Genomic DNA, 11,720 nt, shown 5'->3' on the forward strand with positions numbered 1-11,720 from the left:
TAAAAAATAAAAATTGTCAAAAATAATACGAAATCACATGTTTTGATATTAAAAAAAATATAAAATAGCAAAATACAGTGTCAAAAGACAAATCGAAGCCTTTACGCCTAATAACTTACAACTACAACATATTTTGGCCACGTTTGGTAGGAGTGACTATCGGAGGACTAAGGAAGAAACAATTGTTTATCCGTTGTTTGCCTGGATTTTTAGTTGAGAACTGATATCTTCCAGCCCGTGATACGGACACTGTATGGCCACGAAAAGAAGAGAAAGTAATCCCAACTATTTGGTGGTATACCCAATCCTGACATAACATGAACAGTGTTCCATATTTAAGCTTCACCTCCCCAATTTACCCTTTATCCCACCAACATAAAAAATCAACCTCTTCTCATCTCTCTTCACTGGCTGCGTCTCGTGGTGCTGAAGGTGTCGATACTGTTCGAGGAAGTAATTTTCTGTCGTCTGCAGCTTTCTTGTAAGCTTCCGTCTGCTGAAGTTTCGTCTCATTTCTTTGTAATTGCGAGGGTATGAAAGCTTGTGCTATGCTATGCAAGTGAGGTTGTGTTATTTGTGAAGTTCCACAATTTTTTTTAAACAACGATTTCTGTCTTCTTTTATGCCAGTGGGAAGAAATTAATTTCATCTCTTGTCTTTACCAATCTGCACGTAATTGTTATTGGTAAGTCTAATTTTTTCGTAGTTAGATAGATAATTTTTAAATAAACATTTCATAACACAAAATGATTGGAATCTCTGAGAACTGATAATTGAAAACGATGCACGACAAAGAATCCGTTAAAGAAGAAAAAATAATCGGCAATAAAATGACAACTGTAATTGGGGGAATAAAAATGAAATTTAAAAGTTTACCATTTCGTCTGCAAGAAAGTCACCTTCTCAGTCCATAAGTTTCTGCGAACCCACGGTGATGAAATCAGATATGGGGAAGAGAGTGTTCCACCAACAGCGGACGTAAAGGTGAGAATTTGGTTTGACGAAGCAAATGTCGTGGGTCAAATTGGTACATCAGATTTCAACGTGAAAAATACTTAACTTATCCATCTCCAAAAAAGTGTACCAAACAAGAAGCATAATTATCTCAGTTAGTAGGGGTATATTGGTCATGACAATAAAAGTTACCAAATTAATCCAGCATTTTAAATTTGTACCAAACACCATGTTATTAATCCCAACACACTATTAATCCTTATATCTCAATTTTTAGTCACTCTATTTATTAATCATTTACTTATCCTATCACACGTACCAAACGCAGCCTTTATGGTGCATAATCTCGTAAACATCGGACTACTAGCCTCGACTTTACTACATTACATGGACTGCCACGAACATATATAGATATTATTTTGTACGTATATATATCCTAACGTAAAAATCGAATAATACTACATTATTTCAAATGGAGCCTAGAAATGAGTAATTTGGAGACCAAGGAAAAGAATTGGACGAAGCTGGTGAAGAAGCACAAGATGAAGAGCTAGCAGTGGAACCGTTGGATTTACTAATAAATGGCTTTCTGATCATCAACGGCACCATATCTTCAAGCAGGCCTTGTGGGCTCTTCAATTGGTCCTCAAATTCCTTGTCCATTGGGCTTGGATAGATGTTGTTAAGCCCATTTTCAGTTCCCGTATCTTGGGCTATTCGATCTGCGTTATGGGCTTTATATTGGGCTTCTGGCATGCGCCCTTTGTGTTTTTTAGTGGGCGGGTCGGGCTGATCCAGATGACTGTTGATTAAGGAAAATGGGTAAGGAAAGTGGAGATGGAGGCCTTCATATGTGATAATATGGGTATCCGGCTCGTCGATGGACCGCTCCACTTGTTTTTTGACACTACATCTCGGGTTCGTGCACCGGTAGTAGCTTCTGAGAAATTATAAATTTAAACTTCTGAGAAATTATAAATTTAAATTAATCTAAATTAAGATAATAATTCTATTTTACTAAACACTTTATTAGAGAAGCTGCATATATGATACCGCGCTATATATTTCAAAGAACGGTCAATATATAAAGAAAATTAACTATTCTCAATTGTATGACGATTAATATAATAATACTACATTGGTTTATATTGAATGTTTAAAGTGGTTTATTAAAAGGGATTACAAAATATTTCTATTGCCGTCAAATTGCAGCGATTTTTCGTAAAACATGGACGAATATGAATTATGTACAACGAGAGCTCAATATATAGGCGTGAGTGTTGGTTAATGTTTTTCGACATAGGAAAATCATGATAGAAAAACTTAATCTATATAAGAATTATATAAAAAGAATCAACTGTAGCTTGCATGATAAATATGTAAGCACTTTGTCGTTACTCAGTTCATGCCATATATAGCATCATTTATTATAAGCTCCCAAAAAGAAGTAAATTTCATATAATATATAAGTTCAAATTTTTTCAAAAAATAAGTGGCATGGAAATCAAGTTTTCACCTGGGATTTGGACTATTTTTGATGGATTTCTGGCCATATTTCCTCCATTTATACCCATCATCTGCCATTACATTACCACAGTTCTTGATTCGCAAAGTATACTTGTGGTTGTCATGATTGGCCTTGTTCATATAATCTCTTTCCAACATTGAAATTCTGCCCAAAAAAACAAACAGACAAACAGAACAACATCACAATATAACTATCCCTTATGTTCCAAGATTAAAAGAAAAAAATACGTCTTGTATCCAAACCTGCATTCCTCCGACAATTTATAATCTTGGTGCTGAAAACCGTGGATTCCATGGTTCGTGTATGATAAAGAACTCTCGATATCTTCGATAGTTGGACCCGAATACCCCATCGACCCAAGGAGACAGGACTCCAATACCGAAGGGCTGTGATTCGATCCCAACACGCCGTGATCATGATGAAGCTGAGGCAAAAAAAACGGAGATTCGTTGTCGAGAAGTTCTTCGACTAGCTCATCTGCAGGACCTTGAGTCAGTTTTATCAGTTCATCCATTATGGCTTTTCTTTTTGTGTTATTCTATGACAATATTTTGAGGTTATTCTTGCATGTAATATAGCATAGAGTTGCAAGGATAAAACTTTAGGTTAAAGTGGAGCAGATGAAGAGGTAGCAAGGTTTAATGTTAATTTGTGACTTGAAAGTTATAGCATAAGCTTTAGTTGGTATGTGGTTGCTAATTATACTGAATAAATTTGGAGATAAGGTGTTGTGTCTATTCATTTTAATTTATGGACCCTATATTTTAAAAAGATTTTGGGAGTGTATTTTACTAGGTTGACTTTTGAAAATTCCCTCTTTGTCAAGTGTCAACGCACCACAATATCCTCAAGTTTTTCTGTAGTTTGGTGCATAATTTAATACTTGATTGAAGAGTTTTTGTTGGGTATAATAATAATCCATACTTGTTAGAGCAATCGAAACATGTTTTTTTGTACTATTTTACGATTTAAAATATTTGAGTTGTATCATTACCACCTGCTATAGTTTTTAGTAAAGCGACAAACGCTGGACCTACAATTTTGCTTTTATCTCTATATTCGTGTGTGTGTATTTATAATTGAGGGGAAAATTAAAACAAAGAAAATAAAGTTGTGGTCTACTAATTTTTCTGTTTTGAGTTTTGATATACTAAATTTTCAAAGTTTTGTGATGGACTAACTTAGATTTTTTTTTCCTTTCGGTCCTATTTCATGAGGTAGCAGATTACCGGAAAATCCTGACATGACATAAAAAAAAATTTGACGCCGGCATATGAAATCACTGACTAATTTAATTTGACGTCAATAATTAAAGCAAAATTAAAAGTTAGTATATCAAACCAAACTTTTAACACTTAATGAACCAAAATAAAAATTGGATAAACCAATGGATTTAAAAACTTATTTTCCCGTTAAAATATCATCCGTTAAGTTGGCTAAAATAGGGGTTTGGTCATCGTAACATAATAAATTAATTGTTTTTGCACTTAATCTTTTTTTTCACTATAGTTATGATATGATGCTAGATATTGCTGACATGATACTAGATAGTGGAAAAAATTTCTAATGTCGTATCAGAACTCCAACAAAAAGGAAAAAGTGCTGCAAAACTTGTTTATCATACTAAAATCAAATATCATCAATCAAAGTCAGGAATGAATGCCTATATAGACTAATTTAGGTAATGATTTTTTAATTTTCTTATAGTTGTGGTTAATGTTATAGACAATATTTAAAGAAAACCATGAGTGAAGGATAGATTTTTTTTGGTTAAAAAAATTTATTGCAGATGGAGAGACATTGTAGATGATCAATCACAATTGAAATTGCAGTATCCATCTTTGTATTGGTTGTATTTTTTGGTGTTTTCCCTCAGCTGTTTCTTTGTCCTGTCATAATATTTTGACAAGGTGGGATTATATTAAGGTGGACCAAATATTTTATTTATTTATTTAATTCATTCTTTTTTTGAGTTGAATAATTATTATTTTTAGGTGGACCAAGCTCACCTAAACCGTAGATCTTGATCAAAGAGACAGCTGCTAAATAGGTAATTATGGTGATTTTTTTTATCTATTATTTCTCTCTTAATTTTTTGGAATAACTCTCTTAACTCAAGGAATAATTTTAGGGCAGTTGAGCTTGATTTTTAAGTGAAGCAACTATTAACAAACTCGATACTGCCATGATTAAATAAGAAAGTTCCAAATTTAGGAAATGTATTTGTTTATGTATTCAAAACATGCTTAGATTGTTTATCTCTTTTTTCTTAATACATTTTCATGTCACTTTCATATTTTCTCACCCAATTATTTTTTAGATCAAATTTTTATCATTCATAAAAATAACTTTATTATTATATATATTGTTTTTATCATAGCAAACAAATGTATAATTGCGGATTATACAATTGTAAGTTTTCTGAGTTTTTTTCCTAATAACTTCGATTATTTTTTGTTTTGGTTATTTTTCGCTTGAAACCACTAAATCCTCAAATATTATTTCTTTAGAAACGATATTATCTACATGACGTATATGACCAAAACTTGGAATTGTTATATTATCTTTATTCTGGTCACATGGGCAGCGTAAAAGAATATATGTGTCAAATATGCAATATTATGGGTTTAGAGATTTATGTAAAAATGACCATAACAAAAATCAATCAAAATTATTAGATGAAAACCAAAATTTGACGAATTATATAATTAAATTTGAATGTATGTCAAAAAATTTATTTTTATTGCACGGATAATCACAGCCTAAGTATATAAAAACATAATTTAAAAATTAGAAATGTGGAGTGCGTGTAGGAGGCGAGGGGTCAATAATTAAAACCTACCATTCCAATTGCTTCCAACACAGGGAAGACTTAATTTGTCTGTTGCATAAGAATTTATATGTAAAAAAAATATCGGGGGTTGACTTTTTAACAAGAGTCCGATAAAAATTAAATTCAGTGTGACCCAATAAAAGGACAAAGTGGCTGCAATTAATGAATGGCTGTCTAACTCGGCTAGTGATGTGGGGGAGAAAGAAGCAAAAAAGTCAACAACCTCTCTGACCAAATCCTTTTTTGTAAAAGTCAAAACCCTCCGGGTAACACGTGTAAACTGTGGGAGAGGTTGGCCCACACGTGTTGGGCATACGTACATACGCGTGGTGAACGAACCCATTCGGAGTGTAAAAGAGACGTGGGAGGCATGGATTTCGGACCATGTTGATCGGATTTTATTTTAACTCATCAAGGAGACATTTTGGTATTTTGATTATATTTTATTTTTCTTTTTTATAATTTTTATGATATTCGATTATTGATTCTTCATTTTAAAAAAAAAATTCAAGTTAAACTCAAATATATTACAAAGGAGTGAACCATCTGCTCCTTTGAGACATTTTTGTAACCATTTCTATCATATTTGATTTTTTGGTTCTTATTTTATTATAAAAAAATTCAAGTTATTGGACCATATAAAATCAATCCTACTGTGCAAGAAGCCATCGAGAAGAAAATATACAAGCATTATTTACGCTTTGTTGGATAAATGAATAAAGGAAGAGTGTTGAAAAGAAAAGAGAGTGTGACTTGTCCCACATCAGAAAAAGAGACAAGTTGAGTCTTCCTTATAAACTCTAAGTTTGAGTTAGGGGTTAGGGCCCCAAGAGGTACCAGAAATTTTTTAAAGGGGAAGACGCTAATGTGCTATGTCTTGGTGAAACACACACGCACGCTCAGCCCGGCCCGGTGCGGTCTTTGACAAGGGATAATCTTTTTGGAGAATAAATTTTTCAATCACTGGAGCCGCAAATTGATGCGCTTGAACAGAGGTACGTGCGCACGCGCACCTGTTGTTGTAACTCGGCCATCGGTCAGAACAGGACGCGCGCGCCTTACTGTCCGCGCGCTGCGCTGTTTCTGAAAACATGCGCGTCCGCCTTACTGTCCGCGCAGCGCGCAAAAGACAGTACCTTGCGCGCGGCCGCGCGTGTTGTCGCGTGGCTGCGCGCGACGCGCTGTTTCTAAAAACATGCGTGTCCCTTGACTATGTTGGCATTGCATCAACCAATGTGTTCTTTCACTAGAGTTGTGACTCTTCTTTGCATCCGGTCTGGAAAGGCGTGTCTTTTCTACGCAATCGGTGATTGTTTATAAATAAATCCAATCAGCCCATTTCGAAAGTTGTTGGTCATTTTTGCACTGCACTGCTTCTTACCATATTGCTGCATGAATCATTTCGAAACATTTGAAAGCTACTGCATATAATTTGTTCGCTGCTATCAAGACTTGTAGTGCTGCAAAGTTTTGATTTGAAATCGTTGTATCTTGGGGACGATTGTCTGCAACGTATAGCACTTTATACGGGCAATTTCGTCTTGCGGAGAAAGGAAATTCCTTGCCTCGACTTGCTGTTTCTATTGTTGCGGTTTTGCACGTGTTCAAGACATCCAGAGTAATATTTTCAATCACACGCCTATCTATTCGAAGATCGTGACAAACATAATTTCTAAAACGAAACATTTCATAAAGAGGGATGCAAGTGAGATCGCGCTAAAATCGCGAGAATCGTGAATAAGAAGTCCACATTGTCTCATGGACATTTAAGGACGTCGATCAATATTTTCCAAATAGTCGTGATGATATAATTCTTTTTGGTAAAAATTTGTGTGAGACGACTAACAGGTCGTATTTTATGAGACATATCTCTTATTTGGGTCATTCATGAAAAATATTATTTTTTATGCTAATAATATTATTTTTTATTGTAAATATCGGTAGTATTAACCCGTCTCACAGATAAAAATTCGTGAGACCGTTTCACAAGAGACCTACTCCATTCTTTTTACAGGGAGCGGCCTTAAGGCTAAACGATTTTGAGCATTCACGCAACCAAATTGCATCACTAATTTCCGCCACATTTACATGGTATTAAGAAATTAGTGTAGCAACAATAAGTCAAAAAACTTTCTTTTATGTATGGTATAACAAATTTTAAACGATTTCAAAAAAAAAAAAAAACAAATTTTAAACAAAATATGATAAATATACCAATAAATACAGATTAATATAAATTAAGCATATGTTTGTTTGAAATAAGATATCTCTTGTTTTATTTAGTTTATGCAAAATGTTATTATTTACTAAATTATTGGTTCTACAACATTTTTAACCCATTTATCTTATGCTTATTTTGATGGATAGGCTGTCCATGGGTTTAGGCCCCGGTATCCACTCATAAAACAGCTCAGCCCAGCCCAGCCCGATATATGACTAAAACTAGTCCAGCCGGTTTAAGATATTTTTTTTGTATGATTATTGATTAATCTCATGATTATGTGTGATGATTTCTATCAACGACTTACTATACTAACTAAAACATGTAAAAAAAAAAAGCTCTTTTTGCAATCAATTTTACATCTTTGATTTTGGTCCTTTAGAAGTTTTTGGAGACAATGACTAATTATTTCATTGCCATCAAATTATTATTATTATTATTATTATTTATTTATTTATTTATTTAAGATTAATTAATTTTTAAGCGAGATAAAAAACTATATTTCCCAAATTAATAATCGAGATAATGAGGGAACCGATAAATCAAATATTAATATAGATGACTTTAGTTAATAGTTGATGATTAATTTGATTTAATCAAAGTTTTATATACTTCATGTAAAGCTCAAGATAAAATATAAAATATATTAAAGAGATTTAAACTTGAAAGGTACATTTAATATTATTTGAGCATATATATGATAAAATATTTATTATTTTTAAATCATTTAAATAGTTAAGACCCAAAAGTACACATTAGGAAATCAATCAAAAATTTTAATATACAAAGAAAAACATGTATATATCTAGTGTTTATATGGAAATAAAGAATAAAAAGAAAAAATAAAGTATTATTAATTGAAATACCTTAAACAAAATCATTTAACAGATTTCATATAATTCATTTTATTTCTAAGTACTTGTGCAAACATTGGGGATTTATCAACTTCCTCTACAATTTGTAGTAAGGACTGTATGAATAATGTCTTAATGCAATAATGGCTACTTGATAATTAATTTAATATTCATTGAATTTCTTATAAAAATAATTTCTAGGTCAATTTTTTTTTTTTTTTTTGGAGAGTCACATGCTAAACAATATGTAGACATGAGAGGCTGCACCAATGTGAGTGTCAATGGGTTGTGTCCTGTTAGGCCATGAATCCGAGAGTGGTTTTGGGGCCGTGTCTCGCTGCTAGTGATGTCTCAATCCTTCGAAATCAGTCTTATCTTTAATTTGCAGCTAGTGTGTCACCATCAGAGACACTCTTATTTATTAAAATATAACGTCTATCTTTCATGACTCACCTATCCAATCAGATCAAACGACACAATGTCAGTAACATGACACGAGAATATTTCTCAAGGGATAACTCATCTCATTACTTTTTTCACCATTTAAGATATAGAGATCAGAAGAAAGATTCTCAAAAGGCTTTACAACTATATTTATGTTTCGAACTCTTAACCCAACACAGATCTAACCCATTAATTTTTGGGGATGGATCATGATTCTCCTCTCATAGTATATGCTTAAAACTCTCTGCACTTGTTGCATGTTACACTGTTGTTTTTTGTAGAAGAAAATTTGAAGCAAAATAAAATTTTATATAAAAAATTTATAGATTATATTCAAGTAAAGAAGTTTTAGGGGTGATTTTTATGATTAGCTAAATTAATTTCAAAATTAATTAGGATAATTCTGATGATAAACCATGGAGGAAATGGTTGTGTCACGTCCTATAAAATTTTCTGACATGTAGGAGCGGATATACGTTTATCTATTTGCTAAAAGTATTCAATAAGAGTGGTTTGCAAATAACTCCTAAAAATTAGAGAAATAAAAGTAATTTATAACATCGGTTTTACTGAAATTATTGCTAACTACTTTTAATCGGAGTGGTTACAAACTACTCCTAAATATTAAAGCAATGGAAACGATTATATATCAGCATTTTTCGAAAGCCATTGCTTAAAAGTATCCAATAGGAGTGCCAAAAATGATTTTTTTTGAAAAACAATCTTCAAAACTATTTTTTAGTGTGGATTAAAGATTGAAATTTGACAACATAGATAACTAAAAAAAAACAGCGAGAAAATGCAATTTTAGTCATATAATTGTTTTATTTTAGATTTTGGTAATGTAACTCGTCAAAATTTGATTTTTATCCAATAAATTTTATTTTATTTTTTGTTTTGGATTTTTTTCCCTCCAAAAGTAAGAAAACCCACTAAATATTATCTATTTGACAATGATGTTCTCATATATAACTCATCTCGAGAGAATAAAATATACATTACATGTTTCAAATTTCAACTAAGCAAAAAAATTTAATACGTTTCATATACTCTCATCAAATGATTTACAAATGAGAGCAATATTGAACAAAATTACATTTTTTTTTCAAATATACATGATCAAAATTGAAATTTCAGGTAAATAATAATCTGATCGCCGCGTTTCTCCACTGCTCTGCAACTTAAATCAATAGCTCATGCAAGAACGTGGAGTTCTTGTTACTTGAGGATATTGTCCTCGGATAAAGCCAACGAGCCAAATATGTTTATCCGTATGGATCCAGAAGAGAAGGCATGTAAAATTATATGCAAACAAACATTCCAATCATCAATATTGTTCCCTAGTACAATATTGTGCAAATTTTTTTGTCTTTTGTTTCCTTTGTCTGATAAATTTGGAGATATCTTCCAAATTTAATAATCTTTTAATTTAAGACGAGATTTTGAGAAATTAATATAAGCTAAATTTCATTTTGTTACTAAATATTTCAGACGCAGTTACAACCATTGGACGTGACGAACCCGACATTATCCCCCATTGGGAGTAACACTTCCGTGTAAGATAGAATTTTCCACATTTCCGAGTCCAGTTTTTGGGAGAAAGAAAAGAAAACGATGAATGACATAACCTTGTGCAAATTATATGAGAAGGAAACTAGAAATTTCACCCCTATTATGTCTGAACTACAGCATAAGCATAGAAAAACACTCTTCAAACTCCTCATCGATTGTTAGTTTCTTGCCACCATCTGCACCCAGAGAACAACAAATGCTTCAATACTTTATGTATTTCAATTTGAAAATATCAACATACAAACATTAGATTTACCTCGATCACCAGAGGAAAGAATATAATCACTGGGATCTATCCCACTCGAGAGAAGCAGATACTCAAGTTCCTTATAATCCGCATAATCCGGGTACCCGAGTTCCGAAAGGCTTCCGAATCCTAGGAGCTCCGCCTCGTGGTCGGATAACGTCACTGATTCACTGGAAGTCGGTTTTGTTACTGATCTGTATTCTATGCTCCCAGAAAACGCAGAACCAGGTTCGTTAGATGCTCGAGTTTTCGAATATCCGGGATCGGTTTTATCCTCATTACATGTCAACATGGTAGAGTCTAAGTTGCTGTATCTAATATATTCGCCGCCCATTTTCTTGGGATCCACGATGGGATCAGAAGAAGGATCAATATATTCAAGAACTTGACTCCATCGCACATGTTTTGGCCGAGGCACTCCCACTGGTTCAGCCTGCATTTTTCTTTTCTTATACAAGAAATCTACCCTGCAGGTATCCAAAACAAAACCCATCAAATTAAGTGGGAAAAAAAGAAGAAGAAAAAAATCGACTCTTCATTTGAGTTTCAGTATATTTATAAATTCGTAATTTTTTTCTTCCATTACGTATTCAAGAAAATACTATTTCCTGCTCTCCTGGCAACTCACAAACGAACAAGACTTCAAACTTGAAATAAAAAATAAAATTAGTGATCGGAAAAAAATCTACATACCTGTTTATTTCAGTTGGGCTGCTCATACTTACCTCTATCGTGATCTTTGAAAGCGAACAGTGATGCGCGCTATGTATGTATAATTATATATATATATATAAATATCGTTTGGTACTAAAATAAAAAACAAGATCTAGAAATACATTCAATCTCATTTTTTTGGTACAATAATTTGGAAAAAAAAAATAGATATATTATGCAAAAAACCTCGCTCACGCTTGTGCAATATCGTGAGGTAGATTATCTCTTGCTTTCTATTAAGTTTGGTCATAATAGAGCCAAAATATTTTGTGTCACATCTATTTTGTTTTGTTTCGTTTATTTTTTTTTCAATTCATTATTTCAAAATTAAAATTTAGTCTCTAACTAATTTT

General features: G+C 32.7%; 2 protein-coding genes across 2 annotated transcripts; both read right to left on the reverse strand.

Annotated features, from left to right (window-relative positions):
* Window positions 1-38: 38 nt before the first annotated feature.
* Window positions 39-3,157, reverse strand: LOC142535147 (putative WRKY transcription factor 49). Its single transcript, XM_075641689.1, has 4 exons — window positions 2,725-3,157; window positions 2,471-2,626; window positions 1,268-1,894; window positions 39-114 (listed from the first exon to the last, which is right to left on the reverse strand). Exons 1-3 carry the CDS (start codon window positions 2,994-2,996, stop codon window positions 1,423-1,425), a joined length of 900 nt encoding a protein of 299 aa, XP_075497804.1. The 5' UTR covers window positions 2,997-3,157; the 3' UTR covers window positions 39-114; window positions 1,268-1,422.
* A 7,127-nt stretch (window positions 3,158-10,284) lies between these two features.
* LOC142535149 (uncharacterized) lies at window positions 10,285-11,404 on the reverse strand. The gene is made up of 3 exons (XM_075641691.1): window positions 11,347-11,404; window positions 10,663-11,120; window positions 10,285-10,582 (listed from the first exon to the last, which is right to left on the reverse strand). The coding sequence occupies exons 1-3, from the start codon at window positions 11,370-11,372 to the stop codon at window positions 10,518-10,520; spliced, it is 549 nt and encodes a 182-aa protein (XP_075497806.1). The 5' UTR covers window positions 11,373-11,404; the 3' UTR covers window positions 10,285-10,517.
* Between the last annotated feature and the right edge of the window lie 316 nt (window positions 11,405-11,720).

The sequence above is a fragment of the Primulina tabacum genome, unplaced genomic scaffold, assembly GCF_025594145.1.
Source record: "Primulina tabacum isolate GXHZ01 unplaced genomic scaffold, ASM2559414v2 Contig814, whole genome shotgun sequence".
NCBI classification, from domain to species: domain Eukaryota; kingdom Viridiplantae; phylum Streptophyta; class Magnoliopsida; order Lamiales; family Gesneriaceae; genus Primulina; species Primulina tabacum.